The 21627-nt window shown below is 39.7% G+C and overlaps 2 protein-coding genes across 2 annotated transcripts in view; both read right to left on the bottom strand.

The window, feature by feature from the left end:
- Positions 1-287: 287 nt before the first annotated feature.
- Positions 288-6801, bottom strand: LOC148884635 (lysosomal membrane ascorbate-dependent ferrireductase CYB561A3-like). The gene is made up of 5 exons (XM_089021198.1): positions 3518-6801; positions 1827-2035; positions 748-902; positions 508-670; positions 288-422 (listed from the first exon to the last, which is right to left on the bottom strand). The coding sequence occupies exons 1-5, from the start codon at positions 3702-3704 to the stop codon at positions 396-398; spliced, it is 741 nt and encodes a 246-aa protein (XP_088877324.1). The 5' UTR covers positions 3705-6801; the 3' UTR covers positions 288-395.
- An 18-nt stretch (positions 6802-6819) lies between these two features.
- Positions 6820-21627, bottom strand: part of LOC148884634 (tumor necrosis factor receptor superfamily member 10B-like) — a 24307-nt gene continuing 9499 nt past the window's right edge. Inside the window, exons 2-10 of the mRNA XM_089021190.1 lie at positions 15448-15637; positions 15188-15319; positions 13171-13282; positions 12948-13087; positions 12774-12872; positions 12646-12692; positions 11418-11705; positions 11160-11196; positions 6820-9832 (exon numbers count right to left, since the gene is read on the bottom strand). Coding sequence (XP_088877316.1) covers positions 9531-9832; positions 11160-11196; positions 11418-11705; positions 12646-12692; positions 12774-12872; positions 12948-13087; positions 13171-13282; positions 15188-15319; positions 15448-15637 — 1347 coding nt within the window. The 3' untranslated portion in view covers positions 6820-9530. The remainder of the gene's footprint in view (positions 9833-11159; positions 11197-11417; positions 11706-12645; positions 12693-12773; positions 12873-12947; positions 13088-13170; positions 13283-15187; positions 15320-15447; positions 15638-21627) is intronic.

Genomic DNA, 21627 nt, shown 5'->3' with positions numbered 1-21627 from the left:
GGTACATTTGTTAAAATTACAAACGCATTTATATTTGTTTTTCCAAATATTAGCCCTCCAAAACTGATTAGAAAAATATAAAATAAAAAAGTCAAAAAAAGATTACAAATGGGGACGTGGGTGAGGAATAAAGATTGAACAAAAAATATTAGATGATAAATGATCAACAGAAAACAAATGTAAAATAATAAAGAAATAAAATGTGGAAAAAAACGAAAAAAATGCTAAAGAATACATGAAATACACACATGGTAAATAAATAAACAAATATAATACAGGAATTGTATGACAGACACTTGTTTATTATACACAAGTATCAAAGTACAATCATACATGCATGATTAAATGTCATATTTTAAATGTTCATGTTTTGTGTCACATTGTTTTTTTTGTCCTTAAGAAGCTTCCTCTCGCAGCAAAATCTGAAAAAAGAATATATATATCAGTATGACTCATTTTCCCCCCTAAGTTTTCTTTGACATTTTATGAGGACAAAGTTCTTCTCACCGGAGCGGCTTCTTCGTTGGTTTTGGCGTTGGGACGTCGCCAGTCTGCTTTAAAGACAATCCCGAATACAAGAAAGCTGAATGCCACAATCAGGATACCCAGCATATTGGCAAACAGCGCCTCCGCAGGCAGGGAGCTGTAAGCCTTTGCTGACACGCCGTCACTAACGAGCACCAAACAGAAAAAAAACTGAGTGTCTTCATATGTGTCCCGCAGAAATAAAAATGTTGAAAGCCTCACAGAGCATAAGAAAGCTGCTCGTTGATTCCACTGATACACGCAGCCAGAGTGAGCAGCAGTACCGCTTGTCCCGTCCACACGTGAATGCCTTTCAGATAGGGACTTAACCGTGGCGCAGAGCATGGCAGCAAAAAGCCAACAAGTCCCAAGAACCACTGTGGATGAAGGAAATCATTCCAACAGAGATGACGTCACAGCAGACTCAAGTGATTTTGTAAATTAAATGTATTATTATTATTATTAATTATTATTATTATTAATATTCATCTGTGTAAGCTCTCAGTCGTACAGGAGTGGTTCATCGATGAGAAGGTTCCTTCAGCCGTCATCTGTACTTCTTTGAAGGTGTCGGACGTTTTGCTTCTTATCCAAGAGGCTTCGTCAGCTAAGTAAAATATTTGGCTGGTAGTTTTGGCCCTATATATATATATATATATATATATATAGGTGTGGGGGAGGGGGGCAGAGGACTACTTCCTGCGGCTACACTGATTACTTCTATTGTCCTGACTGAGTATGAGGTCTACGACTGGCCTGATTGACCCAATGAGGTTAAAATCTTAGCGAAAGAAAATAGAGGGTTTGAAAGCGGAGTAAAAGAAGCTATTTTCATAAAACAACAAAACCCTTCACTAAATCACCATAGTGGTGTGAGGTTCAATTTGGATCGTTCCTACAACGAACCTCTTCGGCAACACAGGCTTAGTTATGCTGATGAGGTGATACCAGAGCAAATGGGTCAATCAGGCCAGTCGTAGACCCCCATACTCAGGCAGGACAATAGGAGTAATGAGTCAGGACAATAGAAGTAATCAATGTAGCTGCAGGGAGTAGTCCTCTGCCCCCCCCCCCCCAAACTGAGAGCAGGGACCAATCATAGCAGAGTCTGGCACCGCCACATCTGGACAGTAGGGATATATATACAGGGCCAAAACTACCAGCAAAATATTTTAGTTCGCTGACGAAGCCTCTTGGATAAGAAGCGAAACGTCTGATAGCTTCAAAGAAGTACAGATGACGGCTGAAGGAACCTTCTCATCAATATTATTAATTTTTTGTCAAGTCAGCATATTCCTTACCTGCCACGCAAACATTACCACGGCAATCATCCCCACCCAGCTGTGCAAAGAGAACATAGAAGGGTGGTTCAGGATACTGTGCAAGTTAAAGACGGCGTGCAGGCCGGCGGTGGCGAGCATCAAAGCGGCCAGCATCAGTCCAGCGTGGGCCAGCTTCCATGCCCGCTTCTCTTGAGACCACCCCCAAGGCACACGGAATAGGACGGCGGCTGCCGAGGATACAGGGGTGGAATACATTCTAGTTTGGAAATGTAACACTTGTGCAACATTATGCTGAAGAATCATTAGAGTTCAATTGTTTTTCATTTTTAGGTAAAGGCATTTCTAAGAATGTATCTACATCTATATCTACATCTATATTTATATCTACATCTATATCTACATCTATATCTATATTCCAGGAGTCCACAGAATATGGAGTTTTAGGACCACATAAACCTAAATTATTTGGGTCTGCAGTTATAGGAACTTGAAATGAGGGCAGCTGTAAAAAATACAATGCAATACATACAGTATTGGTTTATAAAACAACTGAAGCTGGAACAACGGGAATGCTGCCCCCCTTGTGGAAGGAAAAAAGTTTGCCAGAGGCCACGGCCGGCGCTTTATCAGCACCCAAATCAGAAATAAACTAAACCAGAACATATTTGGGAATGACGCTCAATGTCACATTTTCAATTCCCGAATAAATGTGTTAATGGCAGTGAATGAGTTTTTTTTTTTATTTGCAGACACATTTTACTTTTGTTTTTTTTTGTGCTGGTTGTTGCTAGGCAGAATTTAAGTTTTGTGTCAAGGGTTGTTAAAAAAGACATTTATAAGCTACTGACAGTAAATTAAAATACACATAAAAATGACAAATTACAAATGACAGTTACATATGAATTATTAATTTATACTATTTATAATTGTATTTTATTTATTATTGTATCTATGCTTGTCTGTGACTGTAAAGTGCCCTTGAGAGCATTGAAAGGCGCTTGAAAATAAAATGCATTATTATTATTATTATATAAATTACAGTTACATATGAATTTATTATTAATTTATACTATTTTTAATTATATTTTATTTATTATTGTATCTATGCTTGTCTGTGACTGTAAAGTGCCCTTGAGAGCATTGAAAGGCGCTTGAAAATAAAATGCATTATTATTATTATTATATAAATTACAGTTACATATGAATTTATTATTAATTTATACTATTTTTAATTATATTTTATTTATTATTGTATCTATGCTTGTCTGTGACTGTAAAGTGTCCTTGAGAGCATTGAAAGGCGCTTGTTAATAAAATGCATTATTATTATTATTATTATTATTATATTTATCATTATTGTCATCATTGTCATCATTATTATTATTTAAAATACAAAACCAGGAAAAACTAATGCAATAAATTAAAAAAAAACATCAAAATTGACTCTTTGGAAATACATTTCTTGCAGTTGTAAAAATATTATCTTTCCCTGCAAATATATTCTAAATATTAATACTAATTATGGCCAGAAGTAGTCACTGAACACAGCAAATGGTTAAAATAAAAAACAAAAAAAATATATAGTATTGTTAATAGTTGAACTGGATGAATGACTAGAACTGTTTGTTGAAATGTTATAACAAAAAAATCATGAAAATGTATTTTCAAAATTGGTCTATATGAACTACAAACTGACCATAGTGACTCACCGAAGCCATAAAGAACCAGCAGTCCGCTGACCATGAGGACGGGATGCCAGTTAAACTGGGCCTCAGTTCCATTCCACGCAAATCCTCCACGCCAGTACCAAGTCCAGAAGACAACGAAGAACACGCACAGGAGACCCGTGGCGATGCATATAGAAAAGGACACGTAAAAAGACACCCGTCCTCCCATTGTAAAATGTCTACAGTACTCCACTACCTTCTCTGTTGGACTTCACAACAGTGGTACGTCCAATCGAATGTCTCTTATCCATAAAATGTCAGAAGGCGGTCTGCCGTCACATCATTTCTGACTTCCTGATTGATTTGTTTCACTGTTTACACTCATATAAACAACATGCTGAGTCATATAACCAGCACATTATCAACCACGCTTGTTTTTTGGGCATGATTATGGTCTCTAAAGATACACGGCAGGACAAGAAAAAAAAACTGCAACCACAAATGACACGTAGGTGTTCAGAATGAAGAAATCACCAACTACAGTGATACATTGGCTGAAAAGGTGGCCGAAAAGGTGGAAAGTGTGCATCCCAAAAATTAATTTCCCATAGGAAACCATTAAAATGAGAATAATCCATTCCCAGGTCCCCATAAAACATAATTGTCTAATTTTCTAAGCCTTAAAACTACACAAAATATACCTTATTTAATGTATAATAAACATGGTATGGTATTATAATTAAAGAAATAAAGTGTACTATATAATAAAGTGATTTTATTTACCTTTGTGATGGTTGTTGACGGCTTGATGGAATGGAGTGGCCGGTTTCCTCAGCATTAAATACTTGATGAGGAACGTAACATTCTTCTTTCAACATCATGGGGAAGGATCCCTTATAAGTGCTTTCTCTGCGATAATTTTATCTAGTTCCTCATCAATCGTGTTCTGTTTAGCTGGGTTGATAGCTTTTTGCATCAAGTGTACAGATTGATTGTGTGGATTGTTTGTGAAGCCTGATTGATGGGATATTTTAACCTTGCAGTCTACACTCTGCCTTTGAACTATCAACGTTGAAATGCTCTCACTGTCGTCTGCCTGTTTCTTTAATGTTTAAACCATCTCCCCTCACTGCTGCGTTCTTGACCAATCAAGTGCCTTTAACCAACGACTGGGGGCAGGGAATAGAGGACCAAAACATGCCGGCTGCTATTTTGTTGTGAGGAGAACGGGCTCATTCACCAACGACGCATCACTCATTGTGGCAGCTCCATGTGTATCCCGAAAAATAGTTTGTATGCCAAGGTAAAATTTTCACAAATTTAACATTCGTAAAAAAAGTTCGTAAGCCAAGGGGTTCGTAAACCGTCTTCCCTGAAGACACAGGTTAGCGAAGAGAACAAATTAGGTGTCACACTAATGAGTTTTGAGGTGTCCGCGAAGACACATGATAGCTAACTTGCTACCATGCTAATTACAGTACTTAATAGTCATTCTAAAAATACCTTGTTTCGAACAATTCAGCTTCAATGTTACTTTTTACCACACATTCAATCTTAGAACAAGCAAAATGGCTTCCATGCAATTATTTTGTTCATTTGTACCTTCTAACAATGCATGCAAGCATATAGCGTTCATGCTAAGTAGGCCCCTTTTCCCCGAAACAAAGAATCACACGGTTGCTTGTCATCTGACTTCACACTGAACTGTAGCGAAGTTCCCACAGCGTTGATGACATTGACATATTTGTTTTTTTTTTTCAGTCATTAGTGCCGTTTGGACAATAACGTCCTCTGACCAGAGTCGGAGACATGCTCATCATTTTTTGCGAACATTTTCGAAGAATATATATATTTTTTTCAGGGAAAAAGTCTTGGAAATGGAGAAAGATCAATAAAGAATTATCATCTAAGAATGGCCACAAATCACACACTGAAGTCCAAAAATGGCAGCACAAAGCCATCACTAATTAAAACTTGCCATTGACTCGTGCTAGCTAGCAGCTTTGCTAACCACACAAAGCCGACACTAATTAAAATTTGCTATTGAACAGTGATAACTTGCAGCTTAGCTAACCACACAAGGCCATCACTAATTAAAACCTGCCATTGACCAGTGCTAACTAGTAGCTTAGCTAACAGCACAACGTAATCACTAATTAACTAACTAGCGGCTTAGCTAACCACACAAAGCCGTCACTAATTAAAATTAGCCATTGAATGGTGCTAACTCGCAGCTTAGCTAACCACACAAAGCTGTCACTAATTAAAATTTGCCATTGAATTGTGCTAACTAGCAGCTTAGCTAACCACGTAAATTCATCACTAATTAATGAACTAGCCTATTAGCTAACCACACAAAGCCATCACTAATTAAAATTTGCCATTGAACAGTGGTAAATAGCAGCTTAGCTAACCGCACAAAGTCATCACTGATTAAAAGTTGCCATTGAACGGTGCTAACTAGCAGCATAGCTAACCGCACAAAGTCATCACTAATTAAAACCTGCAATTTACTAGTGCTAACTAGCATCTTAGCTAACCACACAAAGCATCACTAATTAAAATTTGCCATTGAAGGGTGCTAAATAGCAGCTTATCTAACCACTTAAATTCATCACTAATTAACTAACTAGCATCTGAGCTAACCACACACAGTTGTCACTAATTAAAATAGGCCATTGAACAGTGCTAACTAGCAGCTTAGCTAACCACACAAAGCCATCACTAATTACAATTTGCCATTGAACAGTGCTCACTAGCAGTTTAGCTAATCGCACAAAAAATTGTGCCATTGAACGGTAATGACAAGCAGTTTCGCTAACCACAAAGTACCATTTTTCGTAACTGGGCGAACCAGGTTCCAATTCCAGTACCTTTGTTACTCTTTCGTAAATACCATTTATTTTAATGTATTTTTTGTTATTTACTTTTTTTTGTTCTTTTAACTTCAGGATGGCGGACTCTAGAGTGGCTGCCATTCCAGCAGCGCCTCTATTTTTCTTTCTTTCCGTTCCCCTTCCTTTCATAAGTTTGCTGCTGTGAAAGGTAAATGTCTCCATTGCGAGACGAATAAAAGTACAACCAATCCAATGCAATCCAATTTCTGTTACTGGGACACTCCAGGTACATTTTCTTGTACTTTCCTCGGCTCTCACCCTGGCTGACTGTGAATATATACATAAATAAAATAAGCCCTCAGAAATGCAATTTAGTTGTTGGACTAAAACTATCAGAAATAATCAAAGCCACTGAAAAAAAAAAATGAAGCTAAAGAATACTAACGCTAACATTTTTATAAAAAAAGACATTTGTCGTCTGCACATAATTGCAATTGATTCAAAAGGTGACTTCTCTGTACAAAATATTTATTGCAAATGTACATCAAAAAAACATACCTCTCATAACATGTCAACTTTAATCCTTCCATCAAAGGGATGTGGACTTCATTTAATCTCTTTTGCTTCTTCTCTCTTAATCTATAAAGTAATACACAATATGACAAAATAGTCCACACAATGGAAAGAATGTCACGTGACCAACCCTTGAAATTGATGCGGGATGAAGTGTCTCTTGTCAACCACGGGATGGCAGCGCCAGCACTGAGCATCACGATACAGTAGAACACACACAGAGCATTTCATACACACTTGCATTCAGAAACTGAAAAGACCCCCCTCCCCCACGCACGCACACAAAAAAATAAGTGGGGCAAAATTGTATAAAGTTGAGCTGCTTAGAGAGAAGAAAAAAAGTCAGGAAAAATAATGGCATATTCCTTCAATATAGCAAAGATAGACAAAAGGGTTCTGTCTGTACCTGCCGCCACCATCATTTTTACTTAAAGGACAACCGTCACCATTTTTTTCTTTCCTAACTGACATCAGAAAACCGTTTTATAGCATCTAAAATACCCAAAACACACAGGCTGATATTTTTTTGTCAAATGCAAAACACCACTAAAAATGACTTAAAGTGTCCCAAAACTACTTCAAAATGACCTTGGAGATGGCGAATTTCAGAAGGTCCCGCCCCCTTGTTCGTGACGTCACGCCAGGACATCTTTGCCTTGCTCTAGAATCAAAAAATGGCTTCAGATTCGGAGAAGATGCTTTCTTGTTACTCCTCCAGTTATGAATATGATTCAAATAGTTCTGAAGAGGAAAGCATAAATGTTTACAATCGATTAAAGAAGTCCTTCCGTCTCATTTTGAGGCGTCTGGACTCCAATGTAGCTCCCCGAAAATCCACAAGATGGCGCCCAAGCTCCGTTGGAAATGGGCTGTTTTGTCTGCTGGGAATTTGTGTCAACTAGTATCGAATAGTAGTCTTGGTGCAACACACAACGATTCACCATCGCATTATTTATGTGTTTTCCTTTTAATTTCGCCATCGACACGAAGTCTTCAGACCAAACAAAATACCCAAAATGCATTGTGTGTCGCTTTCTCGGTCAGGGGCGTTCCTTCAGTGACGTCACGTCAGGCATCGTCATCAACTCGAAAACAAGACTTCCTGAATATTTAGCCCGAGTCTTAAAACCGTAAAATATAGCTATATGCCGTGGAATCTTTATAAAATATGCTCAGTAGAAGTCATTTGAAGTGATTTTACAAATTATAGACACAACTTGTCCGGGGCGTCGGTTGTCCTTTAAACCGTGATTTTTGTTTCATGAATTCAGCCTAGTAACAAGAAAATGGGTCAGATATATATTTAGCTTCAAGGTCATTGTCATGCGCTTCCCTTATGGATACGCAATATTTATAACTTCAAAAACATTTCTGAAATGTAACACTAGTGTTTTAAAAATAGTGTGGCCATGCTAAGAGGGGTATAAATAAGTAGCGGTAAAAAATAAATATGACAATAAATATAAATGTAGCAAGGGATGAAAGTTCACGAGGCCTTTTGTGAACATTTTAGTCAAGTGGACTTAAATTATGTAAAATGTTTTTAGCGGACTGATCGCACCTGCAATGAAATGAAAAACTAAATTAGCTAAAACTAAGTCATAAAGATGTTAGTAGAGGGCCGTTTTCTAAATGGGAGTTCCTCCGTTTGTGGGATTTACACCTAAGAAAACGTTTTTTTGTGTCTAAATTGTAATCTTACAAGAATAAAGTTGCATAATTGTATAAGAATAATAAGTTATTGTCTCATCTTGCTGGAAGAAAAGCTAATTTTAAGTGAATCGTCTTTTTTTATAACAATAATAATAATAAAAATTTCATTTATAAGCGCCTTACAAAACTCTCAAGGTCACTTTACAGTCACAGGATACGTTTTTCTTTGGGTGAGAAGTGGCAGCCACATGCGTCAGCCTTCACTTAACCCGGAAGTAACTCAAATAGATAGAAAGCTAGCTAGCTATCTAGCCAATAGATAGCTAATAGCTAGCCAGCTAGATAGCTAGCCCGCCAGCTAGATAGCCATATAGCTAATAGATAGCTAGGTGACGTATAATTTGCTAGCTTGAGCTGGATAACATGCTCATGTTGATTTTTTTTTTACTGTAAAAGTAATTATTTTCATTTTTGGTTTCTCTCACCAATCTTATTAATCTAAAAGGCCTGTAGTGTGGCTAATTGCAGTGTTTTTTCCCCTTAATTTTAAACACCAAAAAAAAAAAAAAAATCGCTAAATTTTACAAAAGAAGAAATGCTTGATCTAAAGAAGAGAACAAAAACACATTCAAAACAGGTAGGCTGACGACATGGTGCCAGCATTATTTCGTTGACAAAAAAAAAAAGAAAAGAAAAGATTGGTCAACGTAACACTATTTTACCAATAGGAGGTTGAGGAAAACAAACAAGAAAAACCCCATGACAAACAAACAGCTAGCGTGACGACATTGCGGCAGTGGTGGAGAAGGCGCTGGAGCGACGCCACCAGCGCCAGACCAGTGTATGTGCTCGCCAGCAAGTGACGCTGAGTATGTGCAGTTTCTTTCTTTCTCCAAAAAATAAAATAAAATTTCGCCGAGGCATCTTCGAAAGAAAAAACTACTGGCTCTTGATACAAGGAGTTAAGTCCCACCCGGAGACGGCGGCGTCCCTCAGGGAGCATGGTCGTGCTTGTAGTAGCCTCGCTTTAGCGCCTCGGACGCGATGCTCTCAGCCGAGCGTCGCTGGTCCAAGTCGAGCAGGGCCTGTAGCAAGTGGTTGATGTCAGCTTTCAGACCTTGCCGCTGCATCCAGTTCTTCAACAGCTCGTAGACTTTGTCGCCGGCCGCGCCGCTCTCCGCCATGCGGATGTGGTTGTCGCTCACGCCGATCATGCGGAAGAACTTGTTGTGGATCCGAACGTCCAGGTACGTGTCGAACAGGTCGAAGCTTTTCTTCAGTGATTTCTCAGACTCTGCAATGGACCGAGAAATGTGATGAGTCAACTTTGCCCCCTACCGGTCCAGTTGGGTTCACTTTGGAACAAGGTGGAATGGTTACACATTCAGAGTGAAAGTAATTGGCATAAATATATATATATATATATATATATATATATATATATATATATATATATATATATATATATATATATATATATATATATACACACAGTAAAGTCTCGTTATATCGATATCGGTTATATCGATACTATTTCTATGCACGCACGGAGAAAATTACATGCAAACAGGGTCGGATATATCGATAGTCCCGGTTATATCGATATTTTTTCGGACTCCCTTGAATATCGATATAACGAGACTTTACTGTATATATATATATATATATATATATATATATATATATATATATATATATATATATATATATATATATATATATGCAAAATAAATAACAATAAAAAAACAAAACTTTAAAAAAACGATAGCTCGCCATCCAGCTAGCTAGCTTTCCAGCTCACCGGCCAGCTAGCTAGCCTGTCAGATCGCCATCCAGTTCGCTCGCCGTCCAGCTAGCTCGCTACCCAGCTCGCCGTCTAGCTAGCTCGCTAGGCAGCTCGCGGTGCAGCTAGTTAGCTATCGTATGTTTATTTATTTATCTATGTAGTTATTTATATATTTGTATTTATGTACTTGTGTATTTATTTATTTAACCTAACTATCCGTCTACTTATTTTATTTTTCAATCATTCTATTTTTTTTTTTATAACTCACCAAAAAATGCTACTCTAAATTGCTACTTTAAAACGCCGGACAATCATTTGTAGGAAATAACGAGAATATATTGCCACCAGAGGGCTCGGCTTTTATTACTTTTATTCGTCTCACAATGGAGAATAAAGTCTCGTTATATCGATATTCTCGGGAGTCCGAAAAAATATCGATATAACCGGGACTATCGATATATCCGATATAATTTAATTGCGCATGTAATTTTCTCCTTGCGTTCATAGAAATAGTATCGTAATAAGTGGTACTATCGATATAACCGATATCGATATAACGAGACTTTACTGTACATCCTATTTTGGAATCTTTGGTTTGCCACTTGGAAAACCACTGCCTAACACAACTAATGAACTGTCTCACTGTCCTTCATCACCGAGGCAAATCATTTGGAGAGCATAAAGTCATGTTTTTTGAATCTCTGGTTTGCCACTTTGAGAAACGCCTCCTTACACAACCCGCGCTGTCTCCCTCGCCTCTTTGCCACCCATGGGCTCGGCTTTGACACTTTCCGTGAAATGCCATTCGGCGTGGCGGCAGTTTTGCTTTTCCTACCTTGCAGTGGCAGCAGGCGGTGCTGGAGGGGATCCTCCTGAGGACAAGAGAAGAGACATTCAAGGACAACCGACACTGTTTTTTTTTTGTTTCCTAACTGACATCAGAAAAACGTTCTATAGTATCTAAAATACGCAAAACACGCAGGCTGATATTTTGAGTCACAAGCAAAAAAATGGTGTCTGTTGTCCTTTAAGGAGACGAATGGAAAAAGTAATCTCAAAAAGACTTTTTTTTGTGTCTTGGAGTGATACGCACACTGGCGGCGGGGCTTATCCTGCAGGAGGCGGGGCTGTGTTGGGGGCTGTCTCCAGATGAGGCGGCGGTGGGCAGCGCCGACAGGCTGGTCTGCGAAGAGCTGGTGGTGTTGGGTAAGCTGTCGCCGAGGCCGCGGTCTTCGTCCTCCGGGGGCGGCGAGGCCTTGTTGTTGGTCATGCCCGTCTGAGTCTCCTGCAGAAGCGGACGTGACTCCGGACGGGTGTGGTCGCCCTCCAGGCCGGCGTTGCGACTGTTCTGGCACTCCTCTGCTGTGGAGGCGCTCTCGTCCTGACAAGGGGGAGGGGGGGATTTTTTTTTTTCATTTAGTCAATGTTGTATTTGTTGTCAATTATTTGAAGTTTTTGCGGCTCAAGAAAAAGTTGACACATTTATATTTATACGCCTCCATTAACTCATTCACTGCCACTCCCGAATCTATGTGGGAATTGAAAAGCATGACGTGGAGCTCCATTCCCGAATTAGTTCGGGTTCTGTTTTTTCTGGCGGGAGGTGCCGATAAAACGCTGGTCAGACCTCTGGCAATGTTTCTTCTTTTCCACAAGGGGACATAAGTTGCCTTTTGTCCATGTTGGCGCTTTGTTACAGCTTTAGCTTTTGTTAAAGCTCTATATAAATTAATATGTATTGTATTGTATCTAAATACCTTTTTTATCTCTATTTTTTTATTTCAGATTATTAGTATTATTTTTTTGAAAAGTTACTTCTTTCCCTTCCCTAGCTATCTATCTATTTGGTATCTATTCGCTATCTAACTAGCTAGCTGGCTACCTAGATAGCTATCTATTTGCTATCTAACAAGCTATCTATCGATCTATTTGCTATCTATTCGCTACCTAACTAGCTAGCTGGCTACCTAGATAGCTATCTATTTGCTATCTATCTATCTATTACTTATCTATTAGCTAGCTAGCTAACTTTCTATCTATTTGAGTTATTCCGGGTTGAGTGAACGCTGGCGCATGTGGCTGCCGCTGCTCACCCGCAGAAAAACTGATCCTGTAACTGTAAAGTGACCTTGAGAGTTTTGAAAGGTGCTTAGAAATGAAATTATTATTATTATCTCTGACTATTTCAATGACAATCCACTTGAGTGGCCCCCACCCCGCCGTCCCAAAAAATGGCAATTTGTTTTGTGTTTGCAAAAAAAATACATAAATAAATATGGCCTGGGAACAAACCCCGGAATCAATTCAAGTTTAAGACTTACGATCGGAATCTTGATGATTTCGCTGGTGTCGCAGTGACTCTTGGCGCCTGTCAAAAACGGGCAAAGAGTGATTAAGCAAAGCGGCGACATCTCCATGGAAACGCGGTCCGGCTGCGACGAACACTCACATGTTCCCTCGAAGGTGCAGCGCTTCACGGTGAACCACCATGCGCCTAATCCGGCAACCACTACGGCGAGGATGGAGAGGCAGACCAGCACGGGAATCACTGCAACGCAATGGAAGCTGGTTAGCGGTAAAGGTCACGGGGTCACTTATTTGGGTGGGCATGGAGCGGCATTACTGATAGCTGCTGGCGAGGTGGGGGTAGGAGTGGGTGGGGTACGATGCAGTGACTTTTGGGTGGGAAACGGGTCTCGCTTTCGGCAGACCGTGTTGGAAAAGTGGGTGCACTTCTTCACTTCGTCCTCGCCCGCTTTGCATCTAAAAAAAGTCAATCAATAAATGATCATGGATGAACCAGATTGGTATGTTGACTTTTTTGGGGGTGGGCTGGGGTCACTTACTTGGCGCAGCGTTTGCACACCTCACAGGCCTGATCTGGAACGCAGAAAGTTCCGGCTCGGCATTGACACTTGGTATCAGATGTGGTCGTGCATGATGCGGTCTCCATTTCATCTGTGAAACATGCACACACATAAATCAAATCAATACACAAAAAGTGGAGCTTTCTAGTACACAAATTTTGTCTCATGTCAGCGCGGCATTTTTTTTATGTGATTTGTGTATTCTTGGACAAATATACTTGGGTAATATGATCAATTTGATTTTTCACTATAATGGGAATCAGAATCAGAATCATCTTTTTGCCAAGCAGGAGCCTGCCTGAGGGGAGTAGCTGGAAAATGTGGTGGGCAGGATGCGGAGGGTCCAGTCGGATATTCCGTGCCCTAATATTTTTTTTTTATAATTCGGTGTTAGGTGAAAAAAAAACATAATGAATACTTAGCTAAAGTGGAACCCGATCAAGTGGGTTTGAAATTATATATGTAATTTTTGAGCTTCAGATGCAAATTTTCCTTCATATTGTACGGATTAAACACAAATATTGTCACAACTTATGTATTGCTGTCTATTGGCTATATACTAGCTCGCTTTCTATCTATTTAAATTACTTCTGGGTTCAGTGAACGCTGGAGCGTGTGGCTGCTGCTGCTCACCCACAGAAAAACTTAACCTGAGACTGTAAAGTGACCATGAGGGTTTTGAAAGGCGGTTAGAAATGAAATGTATTATTATTATTATTATTATTGAATGTATTCTAATTCCGAATGCAACCACATTTTGGTTGAAAAGGGTAGTATATTCATGTTAGCAATTTTACTTATGAAATTACTTCTGCCACCACGCAGTCAGGAGACTCAACTCCCTCCCAGCCCTGCCCCCGTGCCCCTGCCCACTGCCACACTCACAGAACTCTGATTACACGCTACATGCTGTACTATCATCCTGAACTATTATCCTGAACTCAATATCTTTTCGTTTTTTTTCCTGCAAGACCTCACTCCAAACCTTTTGTGTTTTTACACTACAACACTACCCCATTTACATACGTCACTACCTCACTTTACATATGACACTACCTCACATTACATTCAGAAATTGAATGTGTTGTCTGTTGTCAATTGTCTGCCTTTTTTAGCCACATTATAAGTGCCTTGCATGCTGGGTCCGAAAGGACATTAATTATATCTGTGCTGTATGTCATGCATATTAGCATATTAAACAATAAAGCTGACTTTCACTTTGACTTTAATGGTTGATTTCATTAAGCGGAATAAAAAGTTGAAGAAAAATAATAGCGGTTCAAGAAAGATTTCAGGGTGACACTGCAGTTTCTGTCTCTGAACACTAGGAGGCACTAATGTAACCTTTAAGGAGAATTGGGGTAGTTTGCTCTATATGTTTTTTTTATGTTAAATATTTTTGATGCAATATTAATGACAATAGAGCGTATAGAATTTTTTAACTTTAAATTTGGGTGTGGAAACATTCAGTCACAGGCTAACAGAAGCAATTATTGCAAAGTGAAAGCCGGTGTAACACGAGCTGCCTTTCAAGCTGGACATAAAGACACCACGCCCGAACCGGGGCCAGGTAGCCCTCAATCTACCAACCCCCCCCTCCTGAGACTTGCTCTCATTGAACGTTGGCAACAAAAAAATCACAAAAGATAGCGCCTTTCTCGCCGAGTAACTTCATCACTTGGCATTGTCACAAAAAAAGGAGACAAAAATCAGGATCTACTTTCCCAAAAACAATCTGGCGATGACTCCCTAAAGATGAGGATTAAGACTTCAAATTGGAATTTGCATGACGAGCATAGTGAGTGTCTCACATCTTCCATTGACATAAATCAAAAGAAGTTGCAAGTGTTGCATTTTCAAACATTTTTAGATGTTCCTCAAAGTGGATTTGGTAGCATGGCCTACCCATGAGAGGCAATCGTTTTTTGTTTTTTTTGGGGGGACAGGGCGTCTGTAAGGGATGTGCGGATGTTTCTATCCATTCGAAGCGTTTTACCTTGTCGACACTGTGTGCAGTGCAAACATCGGGACATGCCGTTGGAATGTTCTGTGTATGTATGTCCATGCTCGCAAGGTGAGCACACCCCCAGCTGGAAATCACGCTCACACTCCTTCTGCACAAATGTCCCTGATGATAACCCAAAAAAAAAAAAAAAAAAAAAAAAAAGGTCAAAGGTCAAACAATTGCAACAGCCCTTTTGTTATTGAAATATGCAAATATTTTGATCATATTGAGCATCAAAATGACCGCCGTACCAGCTTGGCAGTTGAGGCAGCATAGCCCTTGGTAGTGATACTGTTTGTTCTCCACGCAGGTCCTATGGCGGCGTAGGACGGTGAGGTTCCTGAAGTTTTCATCCGCCGCCCCGGACCACTGGGCCGAGGGAGGCTGCTCGGCCGCTCGGCACGGAGAGCTCCCGAGGAGGAGGAGCGTCGCCAGCAGCACCTGAGGGTTAAGCAGACACACAAAAAAAAAAAACAATTTAATAAAAATAATAAAAATTTAATATGGAATGTTGTTGCGCACACAGATGAGTTCTTTCAGCGGCATCACATCAAAAAGACCAGTAAGATTCTCTCCGTGGGTCGATTTATCTCTTCAATCTGAACCATGATTAGGAACATCTGACTAGCAGTGGTGCAATGCTACATGCTAACATCAGGCTAGCGCATGTTGTCCATCAGGAGCTGATCAGCAGACAATGGAAAGGCGCATGGAGATAAATAAATTGGGTCGGGGGGGGGGGCAAATATTCACAGCCAAGGGAAATTAATTTAATCAGTGCCAGACGTGCAAAAATGTGTCCACTTCAGTGCCAGGGTTTTTTTTGCCATTGTCACTTGAATTCCAGGAACCACGGAATATTGAGATTAAGGACTACATAAACAATCAAGATGGCGTCAGAAACCTTAGACTCTCTTTTTTTGAACAAAAAAAAAAAGTAATTTCCTAAATTATATGGGTCTGGAGTTATATGAGTTTGAAATGAGGGCGGCTGTCCAAAATACAATACAGTATATATATATATATATATATATATATATATATAGGTTTATAAAGCGCTTTAACAACAACTGAAGCTGGAACAAAGTGCTAAGATGGAAAAAAGGGAAATATTGCCCCCTTGTGGAAAAGAAAAAAAAACTGTCAGAGGCCATGGTCAGCGCTTTATCAGCACCCAAGCATGAAAAAACCAAAACCTCAAACAAAATCAGGAATGGCACTCTACGTTATATTTTCAATTCCCGAATAAAGTCGTGAATGGCAGTGAATGAGTTAAGAGCGGAGCCAATGTGAATGTTTTTGAGAAAAAGTCTGAGTTCCTGGAGACATTCCAGGTAAGCATCAAAACAGGACAAAGTAGATCGAGAGCCAAAGAGGAGAAGCCAAGGCTTTTTCAAGACAACAAAATAAAACACACAATGCCATTATGACAATTAGCCAAATAATTGTACAAACAAACAATAACAATGATACAAACTTGATTTAGTCTTCACAGACACTTGTTTTGACCAAAGTTGAAACGCTAGTATAGTGATACCTTGGTTTACGATCTTAATTGGTTCCCAGACAGTGTGTAAGGCGAAGTGTGTATCCCAAAAAATAATTGCCCATTGGAAACCATTAAAATAAGAATAATCCGTTCCCAGGTCTCCATAAAACATAATTGTCTACTTTCTAATTTTCTAAGCCTTAAAACTACACAAAATATACGTCATTTTATGTATAATACATGTGCTATTGTATTATAATTAAAGAAATAAACTGTACAGTATAATAAAGTTGTTTTATTGACCTTTGTGATGGTCGTTGATGGCTTGATGGAATGGCATTAAACACTTGAGGAACGTAACCTTCTTTCATCATCTTGAGGAATGAGTTCCTCATTAATTGTGTTCTGTTTAGCTAGGTCGATAGCTTTTTGCATCAAGTGGCTTGTGCGGGTTGTTTGTGGAGCCTGATTGGTGGGATATTTTAACCTTGCAGTCTATATTCTGCCTTTGAACTATCAAAGTTGAAACTCTCTCACTGTTGTCTGCCTGTTTCTTTAATGTTTAAACCACCCCCCCCCCTCACTGCTGCATTCTTGACCAATCACATGGCTTTAACTGAAGATTGGGGCGGGGGAATAGAGGACAAAAACAGTCGGCGGCCATTTTGTTGTTAGATGAACGGGTTTGTTCATGAACGACATCACTCATTGAGGCAGCTGAGTGTATGAAAAAGTTCGTATGCTTTTGCAAGGTAAAGTTCGTATGCTTTTTTCATAAATGTAACGTTCGTAAACCGAAAAGTTCGTAAGCCAAGGTATTCGTAAGCCGATGTATCACTGTATATTAAAATTATCTCTGTACTTCTCAAGGCCGCAAATATTGGCTTTTCCCCCTTTTTTTTTTTTCAAAAAAAAAAAAAGACAGTTTTGATATATTAAAAAAAACCACTTGGAGCCACAGTGTTTGCCAAAATAGTTTGGCTCTTACTTGCCCGACTGCTTTTAATCTTACAGATGAAAAATGTTATTTTTCTTTTTTTTGTTTTGTTGTGGTCACTTCATTAATCTAGTGTTCAAAACAAAGGCAAACACTTGAAAATGTTCCTTTCCAACTCAACACCGGATTTCCAAATGTTTGCATTTATTTTTCCATTAAAAAAAAAAACAAACTTATTACATGATTTATGGTAGTGGTGCCAATTGTTTGATTGAAAGCGATACTAGCAGGCTATAAAGATAGCTTTCAACTAATATCAGCTAACATGGTCTCTTGTGTATTTTGTTATTTTTTGTTTGAAGTTGACTTTGATAGCATTTGAGTTTGTGCGGTTCTGAGAAGCTAGCCTATATTTTAAAATTATGACTTTTTTTTACTTTTGTATTAAAGAGCCTCTTGATAGGAGTGTTACTTTGCTAACAGCGCCTGCCGACGTGATAGCGCAGCTATTCATGCGGCAAATAATGGTCGTCTTGTGTAGGTGGGCTTCCCAGAAGAATACTGGGCCGTGCCGCTCTAACCAGGCCCCCCCGGGCGCTGCCGTTTTTCTTTGCAAGCTTTTCAGCGCGTCAACGTGAGAAGGGCCCATTCACGGGCCAACAACACGCTTTAGTGTCTCGACTTCAAATGATCCGCATTCTTTCACCCGCAGAGGCTTTGAACAGCTCGACATGCGACACCGACGCAACGCGACACCGCCGGGATAAAGGAGAGGCTGCGTTGGGAGGCTTTTGTCGCACACAACACCGGGCAGAATTTCTTAAGTTTAAGTTAAAACCTTTTTGAATGGCAAAAGCCCTGACCATCAGAGTAACTGGTCACGTTCCTTCAACCCCGCCCTCCAGCGGAGACGTTATAAAAATATTTAACGATACACTTTTACGTGAAAAAAAAGTAAAATACGGTATACAAGTTGCTGAAGAATCATGTACAGTGAGACCTCAACTTACAAACACCTTATCTTACAAACTTTTCGTCTTACAAACGTCAAATTTATGAAAATTAAACCTTATAATAAGCACTATTTTCATAATACACACCCACCACGGCTGGCGGAGTGATCTTCGGCGGAAGCACACGACCGAACAGCACCAGAGGTTAAGTTACCAACAGTCCTTATGGAAGGTGACTCTCCTTTCATAAGCCATCAACGACCATCAAAAAGGTAAATAAAACTTGAAAAATTGAATGTTTATGCAATAAACATTCAATTCATGTAATAAAAATGAGTTAGTGTCCCAAAACTACTTCAAAATGACCTCTGAGATGGCGAGTTTCAGAAGGTCCCGCCCCCTTGTTTGTGACGTCACGCAAGGACGTCTTGCCTTGCTCTAGAATCAAAACAATGGCTTCAGATTCGAAGAAGATTCTTTCTTGTTACTCATCTAGTTATGAATATGATTCAAATAGTTCTGAAGAGGAAAGCATGAATGTTTGCAATCGATTAAAGAAGTTCTCCCGTATCAATTCGAACCGTCAGGACTCCAATGTAGTGTCCCAGAAAAGGCACAAGAGAGCGTTAAGATGTATTTACAGTATATCACATCAAAACTTGACAATACTATTTATCCGGACCAAAAACTGCAGTTTTAGAATGTTGACAGACAAGCTAAAAGAAAAAAAGGGGGGGGGGAACGAGCGAGCCTATCTGGACTGTTGCCATGCCTCGTTCTCATGAACTTTTTTTCAGTTTTTTTTGTCCTGTGAACCGCCCACCATAATCAACTGACCATCCCGACCCCCCCCCCCCCCCCCCCCCCGTTCCCCCTACGCTGTCTTCCCTTCCGCCTTCTGCTTCTTCTTCCTCCTCCTCCTCGCTGCTCACGTCAAACGTTCCGAAGTGGCTGCGAGCAGTCACAATAAGGCCTTTTACATCTATCCAAACATTGGACGCAAGGGGGAAGAAAGAGGAAAGGCAGGCGATGTGGGACTGGGACGAGGGGGGCGAGGAAGGGTGGTGGTGGTGGTGGTGGTGTCTAGAGATGCCTGAAAACAGAGCATTGTGTGAGAGAGCATTTAGTTGCGTGAAGAACACTTGGTGAAGCGAAGGCTTGCGTGAAAAGATCGGCGAGGAAGCAGAAAAAAAAAGACAACTGGAGATCTCAAAGTGCAAAGACACCAAAGCTTTGACAAGAGCGCGACACCGCAGGAAACGGTTGCTAACACAAGACATCACGTGGGTGTCGAACAAATGTTTGCTTCAATCACGCGGAGATAAAGTTGGACGATAATAAAACCTTTTTGACCACTTCGGAGTCACACTAAACTGCAGACTGGTGCAATCACGATCGTGTACTAAGTGTATCTTAAATTAACTCATTCACTGCCAGACGATGTGCAAAAATGTGTCTACTCCAGTGCCAGGGTTTTTGTCATTTTCAATCAAATTGCAGGACCAACAGAATATTGAATTTTAGGACTACATAAACATTAAATGTAGTGTAAGAAACCTTAAAGAGCTAAAACGAGTTAAGGTATTAACTGTGTAACATTTAAGGCATTTAATTTTTATATTTGGACACATTTTACTTTTTGTTTTTTTGTGCTGGTTGTTGCTAGGCAGAATTCAAATTTTGAGTCATGAGTTAACTCATTCACTGCCATTCACAAATTGATTCTTGAATTGAAAATATGACGTAGAGCGCCATTCCCAAATTTGTTAGGGTTTAGTTTTTTGTTGTTTGGGTGCCGATGAAGCGCTGGCCATGGCCTCTGGTTTTTCCTTTCCACAAAGTGGCAGAATTACCCTTTTTTCCATGTTAGCGCATAGTTCCAGCTACAGCAGTTCTTAAAGCCCTATATAAATGAATATGTATATACAGTAAAGTCTCGTTATATCGATATCGGTTATATCGATAGTACCGCTTATTACGATACTATTTCTATAAACGCAAGGAGAAAATTTACCTGCCGCAGGGTCGGATATATCGATAGTCCGGTTATATCGATATTTTTTCCGACTCCCGAGAATATCGATATAATGAGACTTTACTGTATATGTATGTATTGTATTTTGTACACCCGCCCCCATTTCAAGCTCAGATAACTCCAGCCCATATGATTTAGGAATTAACAATTTTTTTCTAATGAAAGAAGAGAGTCTAAGGCAGGGGTGTCAAAGTCATTTTTTGCCGCGGGCCACATTGTAGTTATGGTTTCCTCTCGAGGGCCGTTAAGAATTTGGGGAACCCATTAGAATGTTTAAATCCCTTCAAATATTACATAGAGCGCACACAGCAAATTAACGAATAACTCGTTTTCAAATCTGAAGTCAAGAATAATGACTTTTATTGTGGTTGACATCCAAAAATATGAAATTTTGGCTCAGATTTTAGCAATCATCATGGAATTTAACAAGTTCGATTTGCTTTCGCGGGCGGAAAAAAATGACGTGGCGGGCCGGATTTGGCGCGCGGGCCTTGACTTTGACACCTGTGGTCTAAGGTTTCTTACGCTGCATTGAATGTTTATGTTGTCCTAAAAGTCAATATTCTGTGGGTCTTGGAATTCGAGTGACAATGACAAAAACCCTGGCACTGGAGTAGACACATTTTTCCACATTGTGTGGCAGTGAATGAGTTAACTCCCAAGTTATATTTATATGGAGTAATGTGGGGTGCAAGTGGGGGCAGCGGTACAAAAGGCAAATGCTGCCCCCTAGTGGGAGGGAAAATCAATTCCAGAGGTCTGACCAGTGCTTTATCGGCGCACTCCCGCAAGAAAAACCAAAAACAAATTTAGGAATGGTGCTCCGCGTCACATTTTCAATTCGCAAATACATTCGTGAATGGCAGTGAATGAGTTAAGTAAAAAAAATATTGCCAATAAAAAAAGCTACCACCACATTTCTGTTTGGTTTAATGTATTTCAAGAGCTGGAAAATAAAAACTTACAGAAGCTGCACAAAGACAACCAACACTTTATACGTCACATTCCCTAAACAAC

Source organism: Hippocampus bargibanti, linkage group LG18, assembly GCF_051943395.1.
Source record: "Hippocampus bargibanti isolate YZ-2025 linkage group LG18, ASM5194339v1, whole genome shotgun sequence".
Classification (NCBI taxonomy): domain Eukaryota; kingdom Metazoa; phylum Chordata; class Actinopteri; order Syngnathiformes; family Syngnathidae; genus Hippocampus; species Hippocampus bargibanti.
The sequence above is the reverse complement of the archived record's forward strand: the minus strand, read 5'-3'. Positions and strand labels throughout refer to the sequence as shown.

What these genes read in the sequence shown, in the direction of transcription:
- LOC148884635 (XM_089021198.1), bottom strand. Translation starts at nt 3,704, where the DNA reads ATGGGAGGACGGGTGTCTTTTTACGTGTCCTTTTCTATATGCATCGCC. An exon ending in TGGTAATGTTTGCGTGGCAG is followed by an intron (nt 903 to 1,826) that starts GTAAGGAATATG and finishes CTTCATCCACAG; the next exon opens with TGGTTCTTGGGACTTGTTGG. An exon ending in GAGCAGCTTTCTTATGCTCT is followed by an intron (nt 671 to 747) that starts GTGAGGCTTTCA and finishes GGTGCTCGTTAG; the next exon opens with TGACGGCGTGTCAGCAAAGG.